General features: G+C 46.7%; 1 protein-coding gene across 2 annotated transcripts in view; it reads right to left on the bottom strand.

Moving 5' to 3' along the window:
• Positions 1-27,395, bottom strand: part of LOC134887037 (clustered mitochondria protein homolog) — a 143,032-nt gene that overhangs the window by 24,285 nt on the left and 91,352 nt on the right. For both annotated transcript variants that reach the window (XM_063913185.1, XM_063913186.1), the window contains 6 exons: positions 21,909-21,993; positions 21,347-21,500; positions 17,473-17,612; positions 14,937-15,017; positions 14,368-14,493; positions 6,401-6,522 (listed from right to left, as the gene is read on the bottom strand). In XM_063913185.1, coding sequence (XP_063769255.1) covers positions 6,401-6,522; positions 14,368-14,493; positions 14,937-15,017; positions 17,473-17,612; positions 21,347-21,500; positions 21,909-21,993 — 708 coding nt within the window. The remainder of the gene's footprint in view (positions 1-6,400; positions 6,523-14,367; positions 14,494-14,936; positions 15,018-17,472; positions 17,613-21,346; positions 21,501-21,908; positions 21,994-27,395) is intronic.

Raw genomic sequence — 27,395 nt, 5'->3', positions numbered from 1 at the left:
TGTTACTGGCATTCCAGAGTGCACAGGATAGGGGGTATAAGTCTGTGGGAGAGATGTGAATGAGATTATCAGGGTTGCTGTAGCGATGAGGTGGGATTAACTTTGAGGGCAGGGATGATGAGAGAGTAGTGATGGTACGGGTGCCTGAGCTAGGAGGGGAAACTGCAGGAGGTGGGCAGGGAGGGAGGTCAGTGTGATGTGGATGGGGGTGTGGGGAGGTGACAGGGAAGGGAGAGAGGGAGCAGGGCTGAGTTGTGGGGTAGCAGGACCATGGGGCAGAGGTGAATGAAAGTGGGGTAACAGGAAAGGTGGGGGAAGGAAACAGAGGGAAGGAGGGGAGACAGAGGAGGGGAGAGAGGAGGAGGTGTAGGAGACTAGGGGGTAAGGATAAAGATACATTATTAGGTAGACACTGAGTGATGTGGGGGGTATAGGAAAGCCTTGACATAGTGTTAAGTAGGTAAATAGGTTGAGGGAAAGTGGAAGTAGGAGAGGAGACTGTAAGGGAATCCAAGCAGAAGAATTGCAGAAATGCAGGTGAGAAAAGCAGTGTAGGCTCAAGGGGTGTAGATTTAGTATGAAATGAGTCAAAAGTGTAGATAAAGTGGGTGCAGAAATGTATTTGGAGTGTAAGAAATGAAAGGATTGTGAGAGGTTTAAGAAGCAATGGTACTTATGTTAGATGTTTTAAGTGTTTGCAGGTAAAATTGCATTGGTGCAGCTGTGCATAAAAAACAAAATTACAATAATACAATAATACAGATACAAGCATTTAATGAGGCCAACCCTGCCCGTCACTGTCAGCAGAAGCTTACACCAAGTTCTCAACTTGCGCACAAATGTCTGTACAAGAGGATCAAGGTTCAAGGGCACAAAGTCTGATGGATCGTTAGTAACTAGGATCCCAAGGTACTTAAACTGATCTGTCCAACATAGCGGCAGAGATAGTCTCGGAACCTGGGGGGGAGAGCCCATAATGGGCATAATAAATGATTTGGACCAGTTTATGCGGAGACCTGAAAACCCACCAAAGGTCTCTATGACCTGCAACACAGTAGGCATATCCACCGCGTAGTCTCGGAGGAATAACAACTAAGTCATCCGCATAAAGGGCTATTTTGTCAGTGCATGAACCCGTATCAATTCCCCCAATGTCCGGGTGCGACCTAATCAAACAAGCCAGGGGCTCGATGGCTATGGCAAACAAGGCAGGAGAGAGGGGGCAACCCTGTCTGGTGCCCCGTGTCAAAGGGAAGGAGGAGGAGATGTAGCCGTTTACCAGGACCCTGGCGCGTGGATTTTGATATAACAATTTGATCCATTGTATAAAATTAGGGCCAAAGCCCATGTTCCTCATGACTCCCCACAGTTAGGGCCACTCAACGCTGTCGAATGCCTTGGCCGCGTCCAATGAGACCACAGCCGCGTCCGAGGGGAAGTCATGAGGAGCCTGCAAAATAGTGTACAGCCTGCGCAAATTAATGGATGTGGATTTCCAAGGCATGAAGCCGGATTGATCCGGATGAATTATAGATTCAATAACTAAGTTGAGCCGGACCGCGAGAATTTTCGCCAGGATCTTGGCATCGGTGGGGATGAGGGAGATCGGCCTGTAGGACTCCAAAAGTTTAGGGTCCTTACCAGGTTTTGGGAGCATTATAAGGATAGCCTCGGACATTGAGGGAGGAAGGCAGTTAGCGGCAAACATATCAACATACATGTCATGCAGCTTAGGACCAAAGAACTTAATGTACTGTTTATACAGTTCCGTGGGAATACCGTCACTACCCGGGGATTTACCACTAGGAGACACCTCCACCGCCGACGTCACCTCCTCCAGAGTCAAAGGCGCGTCCAAAGCATCCCTAGCCTCAGGGGAAAGTTTAGAAAGGGGTATATTTATCAAGTACAGGTCTAAGTCCTCCATGGAGCATGTCAGCCGACTATCATAAACCTCCCTAAAGTAAAGGAGGAACATCTGTGCAATGTCAGGGGTGTTATCTACCGTGGAGCCGTCGGGGCCAAGCAGCTGCGCTATCGTAGTCCCAGGTCGGTCATAATGCACCAAATGGGCCAGCAAACTACCTGGTCTGTCCGCCTGCATATATATATTAGTGGCCCTAAACAAGAGGGAGCGTGCATTTTTGTCTGAAAGGTGAGCCAGCCAGGCCTCCTGAGCCATCAGCCATCGGGCCTTCAGCGCAGGGGTACCCTCGGTCAGATAGCGTGTCTCCAGGTCCCTACACTCAGACTCAAGCTGTCTCTCCGTCACCCTACGAGCTACCTTGCAGGCAGCAATTTTGCCAATCAATGTACCACGTAAATAAGCCTTGAATGCATCCCAAACAACCGGGGCCGGGCCCACATTATCCGCAAAAAAAACCCTCCCACATGGACGCTAAATCCGGGCAGTCGCCCAGCTGGGCCAACCAAGATGGATGCAACCTCCAATATGACTGTCCCCTCTGGCAGTCCCCATCCAGCGACAGCACCAGGGGTGAGTGGTCGGACACCCCCCGTGCCTCATAATGAACATCCGCCACACCAGGCAAAAGTTCAGGTGAGACCAGGGCCAGGTCGATTCTGGAAAAGGAGCCGTGCGTACTAGAAAAGCAGGAGTATTGCCGAAGCGTAGGATACAGAGTCCTTCAGACATCTACCCACTGCATACTATCTAGAAAATCCGCAAACTTAGATCTAGATGAATTCAGGTCGCCCCCCGCCCCTGGATCCCGAGGAGTCCTCCATCTGTCCAAAGAGACATCCAACACATTGTTGAAGTCCCCCAGGCAGATGACAGGAGTGTGGGGGGAGGAAGCAACAAATGAGGCGGCCTTCTGCAGGACATCATACGAAAGCGGGGGAGGAACATACAGAGACAATAGGAAAAAATTACGGGAATACAATTTACATTCTAGGAACACGTATCTACCATATGGATCTGTATTTACCTTGATCAACTCAAACTGTACTGTCCTCTTTATCATTACCGACACCCCTCGGGAATTGGAGGAGTGCGAGGAATGATACGCCCACCCACCCAAGGCCTGCGGAGCGACAACAGCCTAGTACCCTCCAAATGAGTTTCGCTCAGACAAATAATGTCCGGGCCATATTTCTTGATCATTTTAAATACTAAGGATCGCTTTACTTTGTTGTTAATGCCCCGGACATTCCACGCCAAGAATTTTAAGGGAGACATGTCAGCCAATGTACCAACAGGGACACAGCACTCCTAGATACCAGAAGGCAAAGAGGAAATACCATCATCGATGCCTTCCGGGCAACTGCCCGCCCACACGGTGCTCCGCTCACGCAATCATATCGTCCGCAGGCCCCGGTCCCCGAGCCGAACCCCATAAAACAGTACAACCTCACCACACTGTCTGATTGACAAATATATAGACACCATAAATCTAAAACACATAACAAAAAAACTGCTGAGAAGCCAACAGCGGCCCCCAAACAACCCCCCACCCCGTATACCTCCCCGAACTGTGGCATACACATATCCCTAACAGAACTCTAGCCCTGGAGATCCCAAAGCCTACGGCAACACTGTACTAGGCGTACAGATCAAAAACAACCCCAATACAAAAACCCTTATACGTTTATATCACTTTTCAGTAAAGTCCAGAACCACTAAAAAAGAGGAAGCTCCCCGGACTTATACTTGCGGATTGTAGGCCCATGGAGGAGGGCGACCTGGTGTCAGTCTGGAGCCAGCTGGCGGACCCCTGGAGCATATCTGTCCAACCAGGAAGCCGCCTCCCTTGGCGAGCTGAAGAACTTGGTCTCCCCATCTGCCACCACACGCAACCTGGAGGGGAACAGCATCGAGTAGGGTAGATTCAGGTCACGAAGACGTCGCTTAATGGGAAGAAACTGGGCCCGGTCTTTTTGAACATCCACTGCAAAGTCCGGAAATGCCGACACCCGGATTCCGTTCCGGAGCAGGGGGCCCTTCACGCGTCCCAGGCGCAAGACAGAGTCCCGATCCTTATAGTGCAGGAATTTTGCAATAAAAGTTAGTGGCGGGGCACCTGGGGGCAAAGGCCGGAAGGGCACTCGGTGAGCCCGCTCCACTGCAAACTGGGAGGTAAAGGATTCAGCGCCATATGCCTCTTTTAGCCAGGACTCCAGGAAATCTTCGGGGTGTGCCCCCTCTTCCTTTTCAGGTAGGCCCACGAATCTCACATTATTTCTGCGGAGTCTGCCCTCCATGTCCAGGAGTTTAGTTTGCAGTGTCGAGACTTGTTGTGTAACTGCAGACACAGATCGTTGCAAAGGGCCGCTGAGGTCCTCCAGATTAGAGACCCGCGTCTCAGTTTCGCCCACCCTCTCCCGGACTCGCTGGACGTCCTGTCGCAGCAATGATAAATCGCACTGCACCTTCTCCATTTTGTCCGACAGGCGTTGTTCGCTGGCCGCTATGGCCTCCAAGACCTGCTGGATGGAAGGAGCAGATGGCTGTACATTCACCCCTGAGTCGGCCCCGGCCGGGGGATCCATTTTGGCAGAAGGGGAGGGCTTAGGAGATGACTGCGTTGGCTGGGTTGCAGGCTGTCGAGCAAACTTCTCCAATTTAGCCGCGGCCGCGCTCTGGCCGCCCCTCACCATCGTATCAAGGCCCAGCAATACTCAGAGTCCCAATATTCAGTGTCAAGAAGTAGAACAGTGGGTGATGAATGCAATATCAACAGCACACCAGGGACCAGGACATCCAGCTGTAATACTGAAGGGAGAAGGGGGGACCAGAGGGATCCAGTGGTATATATATGTCTAGTGTATGGTATTCCAGCAGCAAAAGGCAGGGCAGCAGGGACCAGCTCAGTTCATCCAGCCCAGTTCAATCTTTATATAAACTGCACCATGCAGTGAGGAGGGACACAGGGAGCTGCAGACAAAATGGCCGCCCAGCACACTGACTCTCCCTTCTTCACTCCCTGTTTCAGCCTTCAGGGGAGCAGGATTGTGCCAGTGTGGAGCCCTGGGGGTGCAGGAGTGGGGTGCCGCTCCCCTCCGGTGCCGCAGGCCGCCGCGGGTGCGTGATCGCGTACGCGCGCCTGGCGGAGCTCCGAAAATTGAGGCCGGGGACTTGTTTGCGGCCTAGGCCCGGAGTCCGGGCGGCCGCTGGCGCGAGCCGGGAGCGCTCACACGGGTCCTCCAACGATGCCCGCCGCCTCCCCAGTGCCGCTAAACAGGAGAGGAGCCAAGGGAAAGCCACAGAGAGAGCCCCAGGATTTGTTCAGGATTAATATCCAGGGAGCTCCTCAATCCTGCTGCCTAGTCCCTTGCCGCCGTGGCCACGCCCCGTAAGTTATTCATTTTTAATAAAATATGTAAAAATACATAAGAATGTGAAAAGCCCACGATCATCCATTGTAGATAGTAAACCATGAAATAAATATGGTAAGAAACACACAGTACATAGCTGAATTAGTAATGTAATGTACCATGACCTTCACAAGGCCAGTGACTTAGACAGCTGAACAAAGTCCACGGGGAAACCAAAAGCAACAAAAGACTAATGGCTCAGTGTCAGATGTTGCTTCACGACTCTTGTAAGTTTCCAGAATGCTATAGACTTTTCTGTGCTGTAATAATTAGTTGCAGCTGTCTACAGCAGTGATTGAAAAAAAAAAAACATTTTGTGGGTTATTAAATCCCCCTCCCCCCAACTCTCCAGATATATGTGCACTCTATCCTTCTGAGGGACGTATGTCTCATTGAGTTCTGTTCTGCATTTACTGTACACAGCAATTAATGGGCGTTTAGGGAGGGGGGAGTTATCTAAGGCAGTGATTCTCAACCGCGGCCCTCAACTACCCCCAACAGTTCATGTTTTCCAGGTCTCCTCACAGGATTGCAAGTGAAATAATTTGCTCCACTTGTAGGTCTTTTAAAATGTGTCAGTGAGTAATGAATACACCTGTTCCAGTGACCTGGAAAACATGAACTGTTGGGGGTACTTGAGGACCGAGGTTGGGAACCACTGATCTAAGGAGCAAACTAGCGCTTCAGAAGCACTAGACACGCCCATTGTGATGTGGCCACGCTCACTGTCCCAATTCCTGCTATGACACATTGGAAAGGATATCATACAAACAGGGAATCTAAATGATAGATTCTTCCACGATGCCTCACGATGGTGGGACACATTACAATGGGATGGGACACATTACAAAACGGCTAATTAGAGAACTGCAGCTACTGGATTCTGTCAGTGGTATAAACGTATATTTGATTAAGCGGTGTCTGGTAATTTCAATGATCATTACAGATTATCTAAATAAATAAATAAAAGACTGGAGAAGCCAAACATAAAACATGGTTCCCATTAAGAAAATACTCTTATAACAGGTAAATTTGCATTCCTTAAACATATTCATTTTGATACCTTAGAGCAACATCCAGGGATTTACTTCCATAGTACTTGGTGTTGGCTTCCAAAGCTTTCTCAAGAAACCGTAAGGACAAGTCACATTCAAGGACAGCTTGTAGCACCACGCCAATATTACTCTGTCAGGATTAGAAACCTATCAGTCCAATATAAAATACTGTCCTGCTCTTAGTGTTGGAGCACATGAAGCCTCGTACCTCATTATACCCCTTTATTTGGTGACATCAAACCTAATCCTTATCACCCAGAAAGATACAGAGTTGAATTAAGATAAGAATGTCAAGTAGTTAGCCATACATACATACATACATACATAAATACATACATACGTAATCATACAAACACCTAAAATACATGTATCAAATTAAGAATTGCCGGATTGTACTAGGTGATTTTTTGCTTAGTGTTTGTAGTAGTGGTTTCTTTAATTTATTATACAAATACCTGGTGTACAGGTCTTTAGCTCTCACTATTAGTGTTATCTACATCTTGTTTTGTCTGAATGTCAATGTTGGTAAACTGAAAATAAGCTTCTACTCTAGTCCTCTTTCATCTGAATTAAATAAGTATCTGCATCCGCTGAAAATTCTGTAGAATATTAGAGTCTGGTTGCCCAATGGGCACAAATTACGCAGCAGTAGCAGTATGTGTGTCTGGTTTATGGGTCTGTAAACCATTTTTCTCTGACGTCCTAAGTGGATGCTGGGGACTCCGTAAGGACCATGGGGAATAGCGGCTCCGCAGGAGACAGGGCACAAAAGTAAAAGCTTTAGGATCAGGTGGTGTGCACTGGCTCCTCCCCCTATGACCCTCCTCCAAGCCTCAGTTAGGTTTTTGTGCCCGGCCGAGAAGGGTGCAATCTAGGTGGCTCTCCTAAAGAGCTGCTTAGAAAAAGTTTTGTTAGATTTTTTATTTTCAGTGAGTCCTGCTGGCAACAGGCTCACTGCATCGAGGGACTTAGGGGAGAGAAGTTCAACTCACCTGCGTGCAGGATGGATTGGATTCTTAGGCTACTGGACATTAGCTCCAGAGGGACGATCACAGGTACAGCCTGGATGGGTCACCGGAGCCGCGCCGCCGACCCCCTTGCAGATGCTGAAGAGAGAAGAGGTCCAGAAATCGGCGGCTGAAGACTTCCCAGTCTTCTTAAGGTAGCGCACAGCACGGCAGCTGTGCGCCATTGCTCTCAGCACACTTCACACCAACGGTCACTGAGGGTGCAGGGCGCTGGGGGGGGCGCCCTGGGCAGCAATGAAAGTACCTATGCTGGCTAAAAATACATCACATATATCCTCTGGGGCTATATGGATGTATTTAACCCCTGCCAGGTTGTCAGAAAAACGGGGAGAAGAAGCCCGCCGAAAAGGGGGCGGGGCCTATTCTCCTCAGCACACAGCGCCATTTTCCTACACAGCTCCGCTGCTAGGAAGGCTCCCAGGCTCTCCCCTGCACTGCACTACAGAAACAGGGTTAAAACAGAGAGGGGGGGGCATTTTGTGTGGCGATATTATAATATATTAAGATGCTATAAGGGAAAACACTTATATAAGGTTGTCCCTGTATAATTATAGCGTTTTGGTGTGTGCTGGCAAACTCTCCCTCTGTCTCCCCAAAGGGCTAGTGGGGTCCTGTCCTCTATCAGAGCATTCCCTGTGTGTGTGCTGTGTGTCGGTACGTGTGTGTCGACATGTATGAGGACGATGTTGGTGAGGAGGCGGAGCAATTGCCTGTAATGGTGATGTCACTCTCTAGGGAGTCGACACCGGAATGGATGGCTTATTTAGGGAATTACGTGATAATGTCAACACGCTGCAAGGTCAGTTGACGACATGATACGGCCGGCAAACCAATTAGTACCTGTCCAGGCGTCTCAAACACCGTCAGGGGCTTTAAAACGCCCATTACCTCAGTCGGTCGACACAGACACAGACACGGACACTGACTCCAGTGTCGACGGTGAAGAAACAAACGTATTTTCCATTAGGGCCACACGTTACATGTTAAGGGCAATGAAGGAGGTGTTACATATTTCTGATACTACAAGTACCACAAAAAAGGGTATTATGTGGGGTGTGAAAAAACTACCTGTAGTTTTTCCTGAATCAGATAAATTAAATGAAGTGTGTGATGATGCGTGGGTTTCCCCCGATAGAAAATTATTGGCGTTATACCCTTTCCCGCCAGAAGATAGGGCGCGTTGGGAAACACCCCCTAGGGTGGATAAGGCGCTCACACGCTTATCAAAACAAGTGGCGTTACCGTCTCCAGATACGGCCGCCCTCAAGGAGCCAGCTGATAGGAGGCTGAAAAATATCCTAAAAAGTATATACACACATACTGGTGTTATACTGCGACCAGCGATCGCCTCAGCCTGGATGTGCAGCGCTGGGGTGGCTTGGTCGGATTCCCTGACTGAAAATATTGATACCCTGGACAGGGACAGTATTTTATTGACTATAGAGCATTTAAAAGATGCATTTCTATATATGCGAGATGCACAGAGGGATATTTGCACTCTGGCATCAAGAGTAAGTGCGATGTCCATGTCTGCCAGAAGATGTTTATGGACACGACAGTGGTCAGGTGATGCAGATTCCAAACGGCACATGGAAGTATTGCCGTATAAAGGGGAGGAGTTATTTGGGGTCGGTCCATCGGACCTGGTGGCCACGGCAACAGCTGGAAAATCCACCTTTTTTACCCCAAGTCACATCTCAGCAGAAAAAGACACCGTCTTTTCAGCCTCAGTCCTTTCGTCCACATAAGGGCAAGCGGGCAAAAGGCCAGTCATATCTGCCCAGGGGTAGAGGAAAAGGAAGAAGACTGCAGCAGGCAGCTCCTTCCCAGGAACAGAAGCCCTCCACCGCTTCTGCCAAGTCCTCAGCATGACTCAAGCGGACTCAGGTGCGGTGGGGGCTCGTCTCAAGAGTTTCAGCGCGCAGTGGGCTCACTCGCAAGTGGACCCCTGGATCCTACAAGTAGTATCCCAGGGGTACAGATTGGAAGTTCGAGACGTCTCCCCCTCGCAGGTTCCTGAAGTCTGCTTTACCAACGTCTCCCTCCGACAGGGAGGCAGTATTGGAAACAATTCACAAGCTGTATTCCCAGCAGGTGATAATCAAAGTACCCCTCCTACAACAAGGAAAGGGGTATTATTCCACACTATTTGTGGTACTGAAGCCAGACGGCTCGGTGAGACCTATTCTAAATCTGAAATCTTTGAACACTTACATACAAAGGTTCAAATCAAGATGGAGTCACTCAGAGCAGTGATAGCGAACCAGGAAGAAGGGGACTATATGGTGTCCCTGGACATCAAGGATGCTTACCTCCATGTCCCAATTTGCCCTTCTCACCAAGGGTACCTCAGGTTCGTGGTACAGAACTGTCACTATCAGTTTCAGACGCTGCCGTTTGGATTGTCCACGGCACCCCGGGTCTTTACCAAGGTAATGGCCGAAATGATGATTCTTCTTCAAAGAAAAGGCGTCTTAATTATCCCTTACTTGGACGATCTCCTGATAAGGGCAAGGTCCAGAGAACAGTTGGAGGTCGGAGTAGCACTATCTCAAGTAGTTCTACGACAGCACGGGTGGATTCTAAATATTCCAAAATCGCAGCTGATTCCGACGACACGTCTGCTGTTCCTAGGGATGATTCTGGACACAGTCCAGAAAAAGGTGTTTCTCCCGGAGGAGAAAGCCAGGGAGTTATCCGAGCTAGTTAGGAACCTCCTAGAACCAGGCCAAGTGTCAGTGCATCAATGCACAAGAGTCCTGGGAAAAATGGTGGCTTCTTACGAAGCGATTCCATTCGGCAGATTTCACGCAAGAATTTTTCAGTGGGATCTGCTGGACGAATGGTCCGGATCGCATCTTCAGATGCATCAGCGGATAATCCTGTCTCCAAGGACAAGGGTGTCTCTTCTGTGGTGGCTGCAGAGTGCTCATCTACTAGAGGGCAGCAGATTCGGCATTCAGGACTGGGTCCTGGTGACCACGGATGCCAGCCTGAGAGGCTGGGGAGCAGTCACACAGGGAAGAAATTTCCAAGGAGTGTGGTCAAGTCTGGAGACTTCTCTCCACATAAATATACTGGAGCTAAGGGCAATTTACAATGCTCTGAGCCTAGGAAGACCTCTGCTTCAAAGTCAACCGGTGCTGATCCAGTCGGACAACATCACGGCAGTCGCCCACGTAAACAGACAGGGCGGCACAAGAAGCAGGAGGGCAATGGCAGCAAGGATTCTTCGCTGGGCGAAAAATCATGTGATAACACTGTCAGCGGTGTTCATTCCGGGAGTGGACAACTGGGAAGCAGACTTCCTCAGCAGGCACGACCTCCACCCGGGAGAGTGGGGACTTCATCTGGAAGTCTTCCACATGATTGTGAACCGTTGGGAAAGACCAAAGGTGGACATGATGGCGTCCCGTCTGAACAAAAAACTGGACAGGTATTGCGCCAGGTCAAGAGACCCTCAGGCAATAGCAGGGACCCTCTGGTAACACCGTGGGTGTACCAGTCGGTGTATGTGTTCCCTCCTCTGCCTCTCATACCCAAGGTACTGAGAATTATAAGACGGAGAGGAGTAAGAACTATACTCGTGGCTCCGGATTGGCCAAGAAGGACTTGGTACCCGGAACTTCAAGAGATACTAAGAAGGGACTTGCTTCAGCAAGGATCATGTCTGTTCCAAGTCTTACCGCGGCTGCGTTTGACGGCATGGCGGTTGAACGCCGGATCCTAAGGGAAAAAGGCATTCCGGAAGAGGTCATCCCTACCCTGGTCAGAGCCAGGAAGGAGGTGACCGCACAACATTATCACCACATTTGGCGAAAATATGTTGCATGGTGTGAGGCCAGGAAGGCCCCACGGAGGAATTTCAACTCGGTCGATTCCTGCATTTCCTGCAAACAGGAGTGTCTATGGGCCTCAAATTGGGGTCCATTAAGGTTCAAATTTCGGCCCTGTCGATTTTCTTCCAGAAAGAATTGGCTTCAGTTCCTGAAGTCCAGAAGTTTGTCAGGGGAGTACTGCATATACAACCCCCTTTTGTGCCTCCAGGTTGGCCCTGGCCTCGGCCAGGCGAGTGTCAGAATTGGCGGCTTTGTCTCACAAAAGCCCATATCTGATTGTCCATTCGGACAGGGCAGAGCTGCGGACTCGTCCCCAGTTTCTCCCTAAGGTGGTGTCAGCGTTTCACCTGAACCAGCTTATTGTGGTACCTGCGGCTACTAGGGACTTGGAGGACTCCAAGTTGCTAGATGTTGTCAGGGCCCTGAAAATATATGTTTCCAGGACGGCTGGAGTCAGGAAAACTGACTTGCTGTTATCCTGTATGCACCCAACAAACTGTGTGCTCTTGCTTCTAAGCAGACGATTGTTAGTTGGATGTGTAGTACAATTCAGCTTGCACATTCTGTGGCAGGCCTGCCACAGCCAAAATATGTAAATGCCCATTCCACAAGGAAGGTGGGCTCATCTTGGGCGGCTGCCCGAGGGGTCTCGGCTTTACAACTTTGCCGAGCTGCTACTTGGTCAGGGGCAAACACGTTTGCAAAATTCTACAAATTTGATACCCTGGCTGAGGAGGACCTGGAGTTCTCTCATTCGGTGCTGCAGAGTCATCCGCACTCTCCCGCCCGTTTGGGAGCTTTGGTATAATCCCCATGGTCCTTACGGAGTCCCCAGCATCCACTTAGGACGTCAGAGAAAATAAGAATTTACTTACCGATAATTCTATTTCTCGTAGTCCGTAGTGGATGCTGGGCGCCCATCCCAAGTGCGGATTGTCTGCAATACTTGTACATAGTTATTGTTAACTAAAACGGGTTATTATTGTTGTGAGCCATCTTTTCAGAGGCTCCGCTGTTATCATGCTGTTAACTGGGTTCAGATCACAGGTTGTACAGTGTGATTGGTGTGGCTGGTATGAGTCTTACCCGGGATTCAAAATCCTTCCTTATTGTGTACGCTCGTCCGGGCACAGTATCCTAACTGAGGCTTGGAGGAGGGTCATAGGGGGAGGAGCCAGTGCACACCACCTGATCCTAAAGCTTTTACTTTTGTGCCCTGTCTCCTGCGGAGCCGCTATTCCCCATGGTCCTTACGGAGTCCCCAGCATCCACTACGGACTACGAGAAATAGAATTATCGGTAAGTAAATTCTTATTATTTTATAAGCAACAAATTCAATCAATATTAGGCATGAATAAAACCTTTCTAGTACAGCAGAAACAAGTATCTGTCTCTGTATGCAAAGGGACTAAAATTGCTAGGTCTATGGAGCATATGTTTTATATGCAGAGAGCAAATGTGTCGTAATACACATCCATGCAGGCATAGTAATACATTTTCTGTATAAATGGGAGAGGATGGAGAATGGGGTAACGGAGCTCTGGGGTTGGCCAAAATATTTTAATCTGGGCTTGGTAATACAAAAGACTATGGGCCTAACTCAGACCTGATCATGGGGGTAATTCCAAGTTGATCGCAGCAGGAATTTTGTTAGCAGTTGGGCAAAACCATGTGCACTGCAGGGGAGGCAGCTTTAACATGTGCAGAGAGAGTTAGATTTGTGTGTGGGGTGTTCAATTTGCAATCTAATTTGCAGTGTAAAAATAAAGTAGCCAGTATTTACCCTGCACAGAAATAAAATAACCCACCCAAATCTAACTCTTTCTGCACGTTATATCTGCCTCCCCTGCAGTGCACATGGTTTTGCCCAACTGCTAACAAAATTCCTGCTGCGATCAACTTGGAATTACCCCCCGTAGCAGCAACTTTGTTAGCAGATGGGCAAAACCATGGCCCTCATTCCGAGTTGTTCGCTCGCAAGCTGCTTTTAGCAGCTTTGCACACGCTAAGCCGCCGCCTACTGGGAGTGAATCTTAGCTTATCAAAATTGAGAACGAAAGATTCGCAATATTGCGAAAAGACTTCTGTTCAGTTTCTGAGTAGCTCGAGACTTACTCTTCCAGTGCGATCAGTTCAGTGCTTGTCGTTCCTGGTTTGACGTCACAAACACACCCAGCGTTCGCCCAGACACTCCTCCGTTTTTCCAGCCACTCCCGCGTTTTTCCCAGAAACTGTAGCGTTTTTTCAAACACTCCCATAAAACGGCCTGTTTCCTCCCAGAAACACCCACTTCCTGTCAATCACATTACGATCACCAGAACGAAGAAAAAACCTCGTAATGCCGTGAGTAAAATACCTAACTGCATAGCAAATTTACTTGGCGCAGTCGCAGTGCGAACATTGCGCATGCGCAGTTAGCGGAAAATCGATGCGATGCGAAGAAAATTACCGAGCTAACAACTCGGAATGACCACCCATGTGCACTGCAGGGGGGACAGATATAACATGTGCAGACAGAGTTAGATTTGGGTGGGGTGTGTTCAAACTGAAATCTAAATTGCACTGTAAAAATAAAGCAGCCAGTATTTACCCTGCACAGAAACAATATAACCCACCCAAATCTAACTCTCTCTGTACATGTTATATCTGCCACACCTGCAGTGCACATGGTTTTGTCCATTAGCTAACAAATTTGCTACTACAATCAGGTCTGAATTAGGCCCTATGCTTTCAATGTGCTACTTTTTCCACTGTCGTAAATGGAGAGATCAAGTAAAAGACCAGATATTTTTACAAAGAGCAACAACTGTAGGCTTAGAGCACACCTGTCACCTAGAAAAGCGGAGGCAGACATTGTCATGAAAACATAACCTAACCGTTCACTATAAGATAGCATATAGCCTTAGTGATGAGTATATCAGGATTACTGCAGTGAGAGGCGCTCATTATGCATAATTACAGAACATACCGTTCCTTTATTACATAAGTTTTGGGGTTTTGTTTTTTTAAAGCAGGAAACGTTAATACCAACGCGAGTCTTACATAGGTACCAGAAATCACCCATAGTATTTAAAGTGTCCAAATCACATGTACAAAGAATTTACTTACATCTAAAGTAGCCATAGTAGGATGATTTTCACCGGCTATGACCAGCATTAGGTATCGGGCACGGTATAGCAGCTTCAAAGATACTGGTAGCTGCCCACTGGCAAAACAGTAATGTGACAGGAGGACCTGTAGGATTGTGCACAACAATACTGTCAGCCAATTGACAAAAACACAAGAATACATGTTTGCTCAATATGTTATATAGAATACTGTTTTATTGTGTTTATTATGATTGCTAGCTAAGCAGCAAAATTTATTTTAGGCAATAAAATGAATTTGACCACTCCTGGGCTATAGCTAGCACTATAAGCAGTTGCTGCATATTACAGTACTTGGCCCAAAGGATGCGCATGTGTTTGAATGTGATTATCCAATCACAGTAAGCCCTCTTGGGTCCATGTCTCCTGGCCAAGCACAATAAAATACAGTAACCAGCTTAACACAAGCTCCTGGTTTAACCCGTTTCCCAGCTACTTCATCTCCAGAGTCCCCTTGTATGTAATCCCTATGAATGTTTTATCTTTAGCCCAATATAACAAATGTTCTGATGTGCTGATAGCCAAACATACATAATCCTGAATGGCGCTTGTGCTGTCATATCCCAGTGACCTCTCTGTCATAATCAGTGCTTTCTGTTGGTCATCCAGAGCCTGTTGATACAAAAAAATAAAATAAAATCATTTTTTTTTAAAGTACTATTTCCAATTCAAATCATTTTCACATTGCTGCATTGTCGCCGACCAGTATCAGAATGGAATATACAAATTGTACTGCTAACTCACTGCTAAAGGCCCATGTCATGGACACCCAAGAGTGGGAATTGCCCTGTTGCACCGGGATTCTGGCTGGCAGCATGGTCGGCTGTCGGGATTCCAGCGTCGATATCCTGACCACAGGTATTCCGGCGTTGGTATCCTGACCACAGGGATTCCGACAACTGGTAAATGAAATGCATCCGTTCTCTCTGTATACACTTTAAGAACTGCTGCCCTCAAGCAATTCACCAGTACAGCAGTTTTCCTAATGCTTGCACTGCTGTTGCGAACACTACACCATTCCAAGTGCAAAGTCCTTCAGATCATGACTTTAATGATACGCTTCATTAGTCTCTGCATACCATCGCTTTTCCATTTTTTATATAGGTTCAGACATCCTATAAATCAGCATTATCTATGGAATATCTACTTTGCATAAAATCGCCTGGTGGCAGGGCCGTAACTAGGTGTGTGCCGATGGTGCCTTGCCCACAGTGCAAATGCACTGAAGGTGCAAAATCTGGCATCAACCCTTCCTCCCTCCCCTTCCCCGCACGGCCGTTATCTTCAGTAAATCAATACTGAAAGTCCTGCCGATTGTGTTCCGAATGTGCAAGGGCTGGGAGCGCTGCCGTAGCCTCCATCTGCCAGCACACAGCTTCCCCCTGTACTGCCGCCGTCCCCTAGCCCCGCAGCCTCTGCGAGGGACTGGGAGATCTGCTGCCGCCACCAGCTGACAGGACTACTATCTCCACTCCGTCCCCGAGTCCCTGAGTCCCGCCGCCTCTGACAAGGCATCTGGGTGTTGCTGTGTAGCCGGCAGCTCCTGGACCTGAAGAGAGTCTCAGTGTCCTTGGGATGCCGGAAAGTCCCGCCGGCCGCCGCTTGTGTTCCGCCTGTGCAAGGGCTGAGAGCACTGGCGTAGTCTCCATCTGCCAGTACACAGCTTCCCCCTGTCCTGCCGCTATCCCAGAGTCCCGCAGCCTCTGCGAGGGACTGGGAGCTCTGATGCTGCCGCCAGCTGACAGGACTCCTGTCTCCACTCCGTCCCAGAGTCCCGCTGCTTGCCTCCTGCCGCATCTGACAAGCCATGTGGAGTGTTGCTGTAGCCGGTAGCTCCCGGACCTGTTGAGCATCTCTGTGTCCTCGGGATACCAGATCGTGCCCCCCCCAGGTGAGAGACACACACACACACACACACACACACACACTTACTTTTACTTACTCACACTCTCTCTCTTACTCTCACACTCTCATGTGTGAAAAGGGGGGGGGGGGGGATGCCTGTCTGATATGTAAAAAAAAAAAGGGACTGTGATGTGTAAAAATAAATAAATCAATAAAAAAGGGTTGATGCTGCTGCCTAATGTGTAAAAAAAAAGTTGGACTCTGCCTGCCGTAATGGGTAAAAAAGATGGACTCTGCCTGCCGTAATGGGTAAAAAAGTTGGACTCTGCCTGCCGTAATGGGTAAAAAAGTTGGACTCTGCCTGCCGTAATGGGTAAAAAAGTTGGACTCTGCCGTAATGGGTAAAAAAGGGGGACTCTGCTCCTGTAATGTGTAAAAGGGGACTATACCTGCCGTACTGTGTAAAAGGGAGCTCTGCCTAACGTAATGTGCAAAATGGGAGCTCTTTGGCCACACCCCTTCTCCATGAAGCCATGCCCCTATATTTTGGCATGCGCACTGACCCTGTTTTGTATATGGGGTGCGATGCTGTTTCTTGCACACAGCGCTAAAATGTCTAGTTACGGCACTGCCTGGTGGTCATAATAATTTGCTCAGTCACTGTTTACTATATAACACCCACCTTGTATACTCTATACACATACATTTTGTAACTAACAAATAGTGCACTTTCGAAGTGTCTAAGTTTCTAAGCTACTTAAGCTTGTGGATCACCATTGGATCCCCTACTAAACGGAACAGTAAGCCTGTTGCAGGTTCGCTGTTGTTTAACATTTAGAGAGGCATTCAAGGTTGTTTGGCTTTTGTTTTGCCCAATGTTTTATTTGGGCAATTCAATTAATGCCTGTATTTTTTTGCAAAAAAAGATCACCTGTTTTTGTGCGATAAGTTCCTGGATCCATGTATTTTTGCAATTGTGGCCAGGAAAAAATGTCACTTATCAGGGATTTTGTTTTTCCTGCCTCTGGGCCCATGAAAAACTCCCCAATAGTGCTAGCTATTGGGGATAAATGAATTGGTTGGTACTTTATCTCTCTCCAAGCTTTGATCAATCTGCCCCTATGAACTTCAACTACCTTATCGCTCTCTATAAATCACACACAGCATAATTACTATCCATATTGGATATCTAAACATATATATTTTCTATATTGAAAGTAACCTCTGCTGCGTCTCCTAAAATGAACTTGATCCTGGCAAGCAGTCGCAGGCACATGGCAATCTCCGGATGTACGGCACCATACACAGTGTTGAATTGGACCAGGGCTTCATTTAACAAAACCACACCCTCTTTTAGGCCACCTGCAAAGCAAAATAACACGTCTCTCATTCTCATGTTCTTAAGAGTCCTTCTATAGTTCTAAAATAATGTGGACCTGTATGTTCAGTAAGACACAATGGTATTCTACGGAGGCATTGAACCACATAGTGCACTAGACTGCCAGGAAGCTGTTGGCATGTTAATCAACACCCTGTTAAAGAGGATTCAAAGTATGAGACTTTATTAAGCCTTTAACCATTATTTAATGCCTATTGGTTTAATGCCTGTATGTGTCAAAACCGCTGTCAAGAATTCATTGGGCGGGATTCAAATCTTGCAGCTCCCCTCCCGCCCCGATCGCGCCTACCGACAGTATTCAAATGTTACTGCCGATGGGCGCGATATCAGCATTTCAGCTCGCCACTCTGGGGTGGTGAGCTGAAATGCACGAAAAAGTGACATTTGGACTCCCAAACAGGACTTTTAGCGATAGTGCCCATGAGTTTAGTCGGGTTTAGCTGCTTTACGCAGCTAAACCCGTCTCTTATGGGCGCAATCAGCGTGATAACAGGGGGCCATAGAATATCGTCCCGCGAACTCCCGTCACTTTAGACGGGAGATCGGGGGCAATAAAAGATTTGAATCCCGCCCATTGTGTCATAAGTGATTAATGCACAAAACAGGAAAGTAAAATAAATTATTCACATTCATTTTGAATATCTTCATCATACCTACAGTACATGGCAATAAAAACTACACCAGCAATAAATAGAACATTAAAAAATAAATACAACTTTCCATGTAAGGAACATTAAATATGCTTTAAACAAATATACATTTACTTAAAATACACACCCAATATTAATTAAATATTGATCATTACAAATATCAAACTCTGTTATCAATTATTCTAGAACTACCTAAGAGCTCATTTTAATTCTGAGCAGATAAAGAGAACTTATCTCCAGTCATGTAAGGGGTCACTAGAAAGAATTTAGAAGGCTGCTAAATATGTAATGGTCAATTCATGCCCTCCAACTGTACCTTTTTAATAGTACCTCTTTTTTATGGTCTGTACATATTTTTGGCTCTCCAAACTTACATTGAAAGTATAGGATAAGGGGTGTGGGCCTTTTCTAATTTGTACCGATTTTTTGGTGTAAAATATTGGAGGGTATGTCAATTCACTGATCATTACAATACAATAAGATGGAGGCTTGAAAAGATTATGGGCCTAATCCAGACCTGATCGCAGCATCAACATTTTTCTCTAATGGGCAAAACCATGTGCACTGCAGGGGGGGTAGATATAACATGTGCAGAGAGAGTTAGATTTGGGTGGGTTATTTTGTCTCTGTGCAGGGTAAATACTGGCTGCTTTATTTTTACACTACAATTTAGATTTCAGTTTGAACACACCCCACCCAAATCTAACTCTCTCTGCACATGTTATATCTGCCCCACCTGCAGTGCACATGGTTTTGCCCATTAGTGAACAATTCTGCTGCTGCGATCAGGTCTGAATTCGGCCCTATTGCCCTAAAGAGTGTCAACATAAAGCTGAAGAAAATCACCATAACACATCCATCCAGACATTAGCTTTCGTCTACTGGAAGTTGGTATTTTAAAATCAAATGTAATGATCCACACCAGACAATAATATGTGCAGCTGGACATTGCAGTACTGTCTGGCATCGCATCGCTTTGAATTGCCCCCTAGCACATATAAGAATTGCAAAAGCAGCATACAATCTATCGCATAGCCGGCGGCTGGCGGGGGGGGGGGGGGGGGGGGGGCATTAGTACGGCTCGTATCTAATGCAAGTCGTACTAATGTATGGCCAGCATAACTATCCTTAGCACAGGGTTCTGTGACCTTCTACAAATACATCTATTTATATAATGAGGTGGTGGTTACAAGTGGTCTTATCGCTGCCTTCTTTACTGGGAATAACATGGACCACCCAAGCAGACGATAACAAGAGGTTTCCCTGCTCCTACTTACATGCAATATAAAACATGTATATATATATAAGAAACATTACAATACGATAAGACCTTTGTAGGCAAAATCATAAAAGCTCCCAGCCACTAAAGATAATAGAAGCTACTGTACTTTAAAACAAATATTTCTCATACAATATTATTATACGAGTCCATACCAAGAGGACAATAATACAAGGGCAAGACGATGAACAGTCACATGCAGCAAACATTAACGACTCTCCACTTCCCACATATGGAGCAAGGGCCTTGAGCATGGAGAAATAATTCTACACATACAGCATTGTGATACAGGACAAAAATGTTAAGAAGTCATATATAAGAAAGAATTCACTAACAGACGTTCAATAACACCATGAGAAGGAAATTGTGGGGGGAGACTTACTAAGCAGCAGGCTTGCAAACAGCCGCACATTGCATGTGGTTTTCAAAGCCAGACTGTTAGATTTACTAACCTGTGGCTTAGAGGGTGAAAACGCAAACCACATGCTTGACTTATTTAGACATGACTTTAACAGACAAGACAGCAAGCCGTGCGACCTACCTGGTCAGTACAGAATATGTATTTATTAAGGAATCAAAACTGACTTAGGATATTAAAGGGAGCAATAACTAGTTTTTATTTTAATAATGAGCAATACAAATGAACCCTCCCTCACCCTATTGGAGAACACTGGCGTTATAGAGGCCTCAGGAAGGCATGTGGACACTAAGATATATAAAACTGCTTCTCTGTACGGAGAACCAGTTATGTCTATGTGCCTGCAGGAGCTCAGGGATGCTTGCAGCAGTATAAGAATAATACATTTCTATTCCTCTAGAAGACATTAGCCTCTGCTGCGTAGAGCATAAAGGCTGTTACTATATGGGGTTTGGAGGTTTGGCACCCCCACCTCAATATGGGACCTGTGGTGAGTGAACTGATCCTATCACCACAGGCAGTGACTGCAGATCCATGACGCACAATATTGCGCACTAGAGGGGATGTAGTTATGTGAATGGCGGTCACAATACCAACATCTACATCCCACTACAACACAATCCCCACAGTCAGCATGATGACTAGCAGGGACTATTCCCACTCGTGGCTTTATTACGCTCTACACCCCCTTCCCACCAGCACCCCTCCTCAACCCCACCAGAGAATATAAATGTACTGTTTCAATATGGTGCAATGCAACTTGCATCCATGCTGACACTTCTAGTGCCACAAGTGTGCCCTATAGAGTCTCCCATCATAAATACATTCTTATTACCCCATTAAAAATAATTTAGTATTGTACTCCCAATTAAATCTTTTTAGATTTCGCATTTTTATTGTTCCTGTTATAAAATAATATTACCACTATTTATTTTGTTTCTTATATAGCGCAGCAAATTCCGTTGCGCTTTACAATTGGAAGCAGTGATAAAACAAATGTGGGTAATAATAGACAGTTGTAACGGTAGCAATGCCCTGCTCGCAAGCTTACAACCTACAGGATATAGTATAATACATTTATATTGGCTGCTTATTGAAATTAGACATTATTTACTTATTATTTCCCGCATAATTAATAAGTCAATGTTAACTCCCTAAATTTAAAAGCTAACAGGCAAAGAAAACGTTTCATAATAATTATTTTTGATCAAATATCATCTAATGACTACGGCAATGGTGAAGACAGCATGTTGATTTTATCAATGACCCTACTTTTATAAGTGTGTCATGGTGAACGAGGCACAGAGGACGCATATGTACAATAAATAAAACCGCATGCTATATCTGTACCTTGCTGAATGCGGAGTTGAGCTTTAGTAAAGAGCTCATTTGCCTCCTTGCTCTTAATTTTGACATGTTTGACTACTGGAAACAGATTTAATATGTCCTCTTCTGTTAAAGCTGGCTTATGGCGACTTTCAAAGTTGTATTCCCGAAGAAGTACCTACAGTAAGAAGAGGTAAGTCTTATGACACAAATGCAAAAATGAACATTTGACCGTTGTAGGTATCCTGTCCCAACAGTTATCGAATTAACCAAAGGACATTAAAAGGTAAGCCTGACAATGAGGAAACACAAGGAAACTAAATGCTGCACTTTCTGACCAGCGAAACTGCTGAACCGTCAAAGCACATACAGGATAAATGTTGAATATTGTGTATTCAGGTCTAGCATGTCAGTACTGGAATTTATCTGGCCGCAGAGCACACAACTTAATGAAAAGACAGCATAACGCACAGGGCAATGTATAATATGTTGCTGAATGACAAAAGGCTACACCTACTACATACAGTGTGTAGCTTGGGCCCTGCAGACAAAAGCAGAAAATTCCATCTACATGTTGAGACAATACCTGGACTCCAGACTTTATGCAGAACTCCCGGAGGAGAGTCACTTTCTGCAGCGTGAACTTTTCAACTAACTGCTCCACAGAGTCACTAAAACACAGAGCAGGAAGAGTCAGGCAGGACAGAGCATTACAGCAGTTGGAAAATAGGCAAAAGGTAAATCCCATTTTTCATGCATTAAAATGGCTAAAATATGCTACTAGGATGCAGTCTGTTCAATCCAGAGAATGATTAAAAAAAAAGTTAATGACCACGAGGAGGTCAGTACACAGGCGATCTGCTATATTCAGGTCATATGGTTACCAGAGTGTTTCTTGGAACTGAGAGACTAGTACAGGTTGAGTATCCCATATCCAAATATCCGAAATACGGAATATTCCGAAATACGGACTTTTTTGAGCGAGAGTGAGATAGTGAAACTTTTGTTTTTTGATGGCTCAATGTACACAAACTTTGTTTAATACACACAGTTATTAAAAATATTGTATTAAATGACCTTCAGACTGTGTATATAAGGTGTATATGAAACATAAATGAATTGTGTGAATGTAGACACACTTTGTTTAATGCACAAAGTTATAAAAAATATTGGCTAAAATTACCTTCAGGCTGTGTGTATAAGGTGCATATAAAACATAAATGCATTCTGTGCTTAGATTTAGGTCCCATTGCCATGATATTTCATTATGGTATGCAGTTATTCCAAAATACGGAAAAATCCGATATCCAAAATATCTCTGGTCCCAAGCATTTTGGATAAGGGATACTCAACCTGTATTGAATTATTGGTTGCTTAATTGAAAACTTGTCTAAATAAGGTTTCAAAGTCACCAGTGTGCTGTACAGGAAAACAGTAGGGGTCATTTCAGTTCCAAGGACCATAAAAAGTGGGTGTGCACTATAAAATATGCTATGGGTGCAGCTGCACTCAAACAAGCATTGCTGTATTGCATATTAACATTTCTTTTTCATCCACTGGAGTACTCTTGGGATATGGATGGCATTTGCAGGAACAAGGCACTGAATATTTAAATTTAGAACTCTCCTCCCCTCCATATCCCAGAGTACCTCAGTGTTTTTTCTGTGCTCATAGTAGCAACAAGGCTTGTGTGGAGCTTATCCACACTTCTTTTGAATATTTTTATTTTTTATTTTTACTTTTCATTTTTACAAACAGCACATCCCTTCCCAGTTTCTGTAAAAACGTGGGTCAGGGATAGTGCCGCTGCACAGCGTGTTGGTCCTCACAAAGAGCACCCTCACAGCCACACGCAGCTCACTCACTGACTGCTGCTACAGCTGGACGGAGCTTACAGATAGAAGCCCTGTCACAGCCATCGCTACTGGAGTCAGGTATGCTGGGGGGACAGGGCGGTCAGCGCACGCGGCCGCCCCGCTGTGTGGGGGAAATGTAACATGCGCCGCACCCGCCTCTCCTTACAGACCGCCCGCCCCAGCCGCCCCGGCAACCGCTCCGATCAGCGCCGCGCTCCTCCGCCGCTAAGACCCACCGCCCGCCGCTCACACCCGCCGGCCGCCGCAGGACCGCTCTCCACTACAGCGCTCCCCGGCTCCCTGCACCCGATCTCGGACTGCCGGATGCCCGCTCCCCGGTACCTCCCGCTCAGACAGCGGTACCCGGGCCACAGGGGAGGGAGCAGAAGGGGGGGGAAGGATGCATGACATTAGCGGAGGGCTGCATAAGGGGGGGGTGACAGCATTAATGACATAGGCTGTTAAGCCTATATTAACGGGTTTGCTGCAATAGTTACAGGTTATAGGAATATACCCTGCACTGTGATCAGGACTGTAAGCATGGCATGGTGGCCATTTTAACCATGCTTCCTGTTTCTTCCTGTTGTGATTCCAGAACGTTCCTGTACTACATCTCTACTCCACCGGAAGGCGCAGGGGTGTTAGTGGGAATTTGGGATCAGATTTCATATAGTACTGGCCACGTGCACTGCACTTGGCCAGAGATTATATATATATATATATATAGATATATATATAGATATATATATATATATATATATATAGATATATAGATATATATATAGATATATATATATAGATATATATATATATATATATATATATATAGAGAGAGAGAGAGAGAGAGAGAGAGAGAGAGAGAGAGAGAGAGAGGGAGAGACACCTTAGTACTGTTTTACTGAGTTGTGCAAGTTGTCTGTCTTTGTGTATTGTATTGTCTGTCTGCATAATGAGTAAGGCACCAGCTAAAACAAAGAAACTGTTTCCCTGCCATGTCTGTAAGAGTGTTACCGGATGGATCTACCACATTTACAGTATGTTTTGTGGATTCAGCTACGAATACAATTTCGGCTCCGGTTTCAAAGCCGGTTTCATCCCCGGACCCGCCATGGGCTATGCTAGCGGATGTCATGGCTGGATTGCAATCAGAATTGGCCGCCACTCGACAGGAGCGGAAGCGGCAAGATCTGAGTCTAGGGTGAGACCGCTAGAACTACCGGAGGGGTCTCAGCCTTGCCGAACGTCCAAGTCCATTTTGGGTAGTAGGGATAAATTTAATTTGTCTTTTGATTTACCAGTTTCTGCTATGTTGCATTCTGCCGATTCTATGCCAGACCTCATTGTGCAAGATGACGGTGAGGAGGGCGAAGTAGACCAGCAGTCAGATAGTGACGATGTTGACAGCCCGGCCATTGATAATCTCATCAGAGCGGTGCGTCAGCCTCTGAAGTTTACAGAAACTGAGGAGCCTCTGACAAATGATGAAGTCGTCTTTGCTAAACGACAGAGGACTCCGATGTGTTTTCCTGTTTCGGAATCTCTTAATAAGATGTTACTAGAAACAGGAAAGAATCCAGATAAACGGTTTTCTATACCTCGCAGATTTAAGTCTAGTTACCGGTTTCCAGAGTCTGTGACAGCTACATGGGAGAATCCACCATTGGTGGATTCGTCTGTGTCTAAACTTACAAAGAAATTAACCATACCAGTACCAACGGCTACTACGCTTAAAGACCCTTCAGACCGTAAAATTAGAAGCTATGCTAAAGTCCATGTATATAGCAGCAGGTGTGTTGCTTAGACCTGGGTTGGTTGGCATTTGGGTAACTAAGGCGCTAATGGTATGGATAACAGAACTCAAGTCTGCCCTACATGACGATCACCTTCTACTTCTCGCTGATCAAATCTGGGAATCTGCTGATTATCTAGGTACAGCTTCTATTGACGTCTGTCAGCTCACTTCTCGCCTTTACAGCACGACGAGCACTCTGGCTGCGCTCTTGGCAAGCGGAGGCGGAGGTCAAAAGAGGTATAGAGGTGTTACCTTACGGTGGCGAGAAGTTGTTTGGTCCTGAATTGGACAAATGGATTTCTGAGGTCACGGGAGGAAAGTCTGTTTTCTTACCATTGCCTCCAACGGTACCTAGACGGAAATACTCGGGCCCGGCGTTCAAATCCTTTCGGCCTCAGCCCTTTCGGGCCGTGGTAGAGGAACAGCCACGCCCGGTAGAGGTCGAGGGCGTGGTTTTCAACAAACCAACGCCAGTCGTCAAGACGCTAAGGTCACCGACAAGCCAGTGGCATGACGGACTCCCAGCCCATCTTGGATCTCCAATTGTGGGAGCACGCCGTCAGACGTTCCATTTGGCGTGGTTCCAGACGTCCACAGATGGGTGGATCCGCAATTTAGTGTTAAAAGGTTACAAAATAGAGTTCGACTGTCTCCCGCCACTGCGGTTTTTCAAGACAGGACTGCCTGTGTCGCACGACAAGAGCGCGGTTCTGCAGATTGCCATTCAGTCTCTGCTGGAGTCAGCAGTTTTGATTCCGGTCCCTGTACACCAACAAGGTTAGGGTTATTATTCCAGTCTGTTTGTGGTACCAAAGCCGGATGGCTCGGTCAGGCCAATATTGAACTTGAAGGGCCTCAATCAGTACGTCACTTACTACAGATTCAAGATGGAATCTCTGCGGTCAGTAATTGCAGGTTTAGAGCCACAGGAATTCATGATTGCGCTGGATCTCAAGGATGCGTACTTACACATTCCGATTTGGCCACCTCATCAGAGGTTCTTGCGGTTTGCAATCCGGCAGAACCATTACCAGTTTCAGGCTCTACTGTTTGGCCTCTCGTCAGCGCCTCGGGTGTTCACCAAAGTGATGTCTGTGATGATAGCTCATCTCAGATCCCTGGGAGTGACAATAGTTCCGTACTTAGACGATCTGCTCATCAAAGCTCCGTCTCAACAGATGCTCCTCCAACATGTGTTGCTAACGTACGATGTACTAGTTCAGCACGGTTGGATTGTCAACTTCAAGAAATCACATCTGATCCCGTCTCAACGACTTCAATTCCTAGGTATGATTCTCGATATGGTAAATCAAAGAATTTACCTACCAGAACAGAAAGTACAGATTATTTGTCATCTGGTACAATTAGTGCTCAAGCCACGCACAGTCTCGGTACATTTGTGCATTCGCCTCTTAGGCACAATGGTGGCGGCTTTCGAAGCGCTTCAGTTCGGAAGATTTCACTCATGTCCTTTTCAACTGGATGTGCTCGCACAGTGGTCAGGCTCGCATCTGCAGATTCACCAGAGGGTGAGGTTGTCTCCACGGGCCAGAGTATCTCTACTCTGGTGGCTCAAAGTACACAATCTAATCGCAGGGAAACGGCGGCGCCTGGAATTGGATAATTCTAACGACGGGCGCGAGTCTCAGAGGTTGGGGAGCTGTAGTTCAAAATTGTCAGCTCCAGGGTCTCTGGGCGGATAACGAAAGATTGCTGTCTATAAATGTCCTGGAACTTCCGGCAATTTACAATGCGCTACGACAAGCAGTGCATATGCTTCGGTCTCAGACTGTCCAGGTGCAGTCAGACAACGCGACAGCGGTCGCGTAAATCAACAAACAAGGATCAACGAGAAGCCGCATGACCATGCGGGAAGTAGCTCGAATCCTCAGTGGACAACTGGGAGGCGGATTTTCTCAGCCGTCGGGATTTTCATCCAGGAGAAAGGGCATTAAATCCCGAAGTGTTTCACATGTTAGTCCAAAGGTGGGGTTACCCTCAAGTGGATCTGATGGCATCTCGCCACAATCACCAAATGCCCCAGTATGTGTCCAGAACGTGAGATCCAAAGGCAGTGGCGGCGGATGCTCTCACAATCGCGTGGCCGTACAGCCTCGTGTATCTGTTTCCGCTGCTCCCTCTGTTGCTAAAACGGATCACAAGAGAGTCCGCCACAGTCATACTAGTGGCGCCTCATTGGCCTCGGAGAGCTTGGTTCTCGGATCTCCGCGGACTACTCGCAGACGATCCTTGGCCACTCCCACTTCGTCCGGACCTGTTACAACAGGGTCCGTTCCTTTACCCCGATTTACCGCGGCTGCGTTTGACGGGGTGGCTGTTGAGACCGCCCTCTTAAGAAGAGAGGGCATTCCAGAATCGGTTATACCAACCATGTTACGTGCTAGGAAACCAGTTACGGCCGCCC

This window comes from Pseudophryne corroboree, chromosome 1 (assembly GCF_028390025.1).
Source record: "Pseudophryne corroboree isolate aPseCor3 chromosome 1, aPseCor3.hap2, whole genome shotgun sequence".
Classification (NCBI taxonomy): domain Eukaryota; kingdom Metazoa; phylum Chordata; class Amphibia; order Anura; family Myobatrachidae; genus Pseudophryne; species Pseudophryne corroboree.
This window is presented reverse-complemented; position numbering and strand designations above follow the sequence as displayed.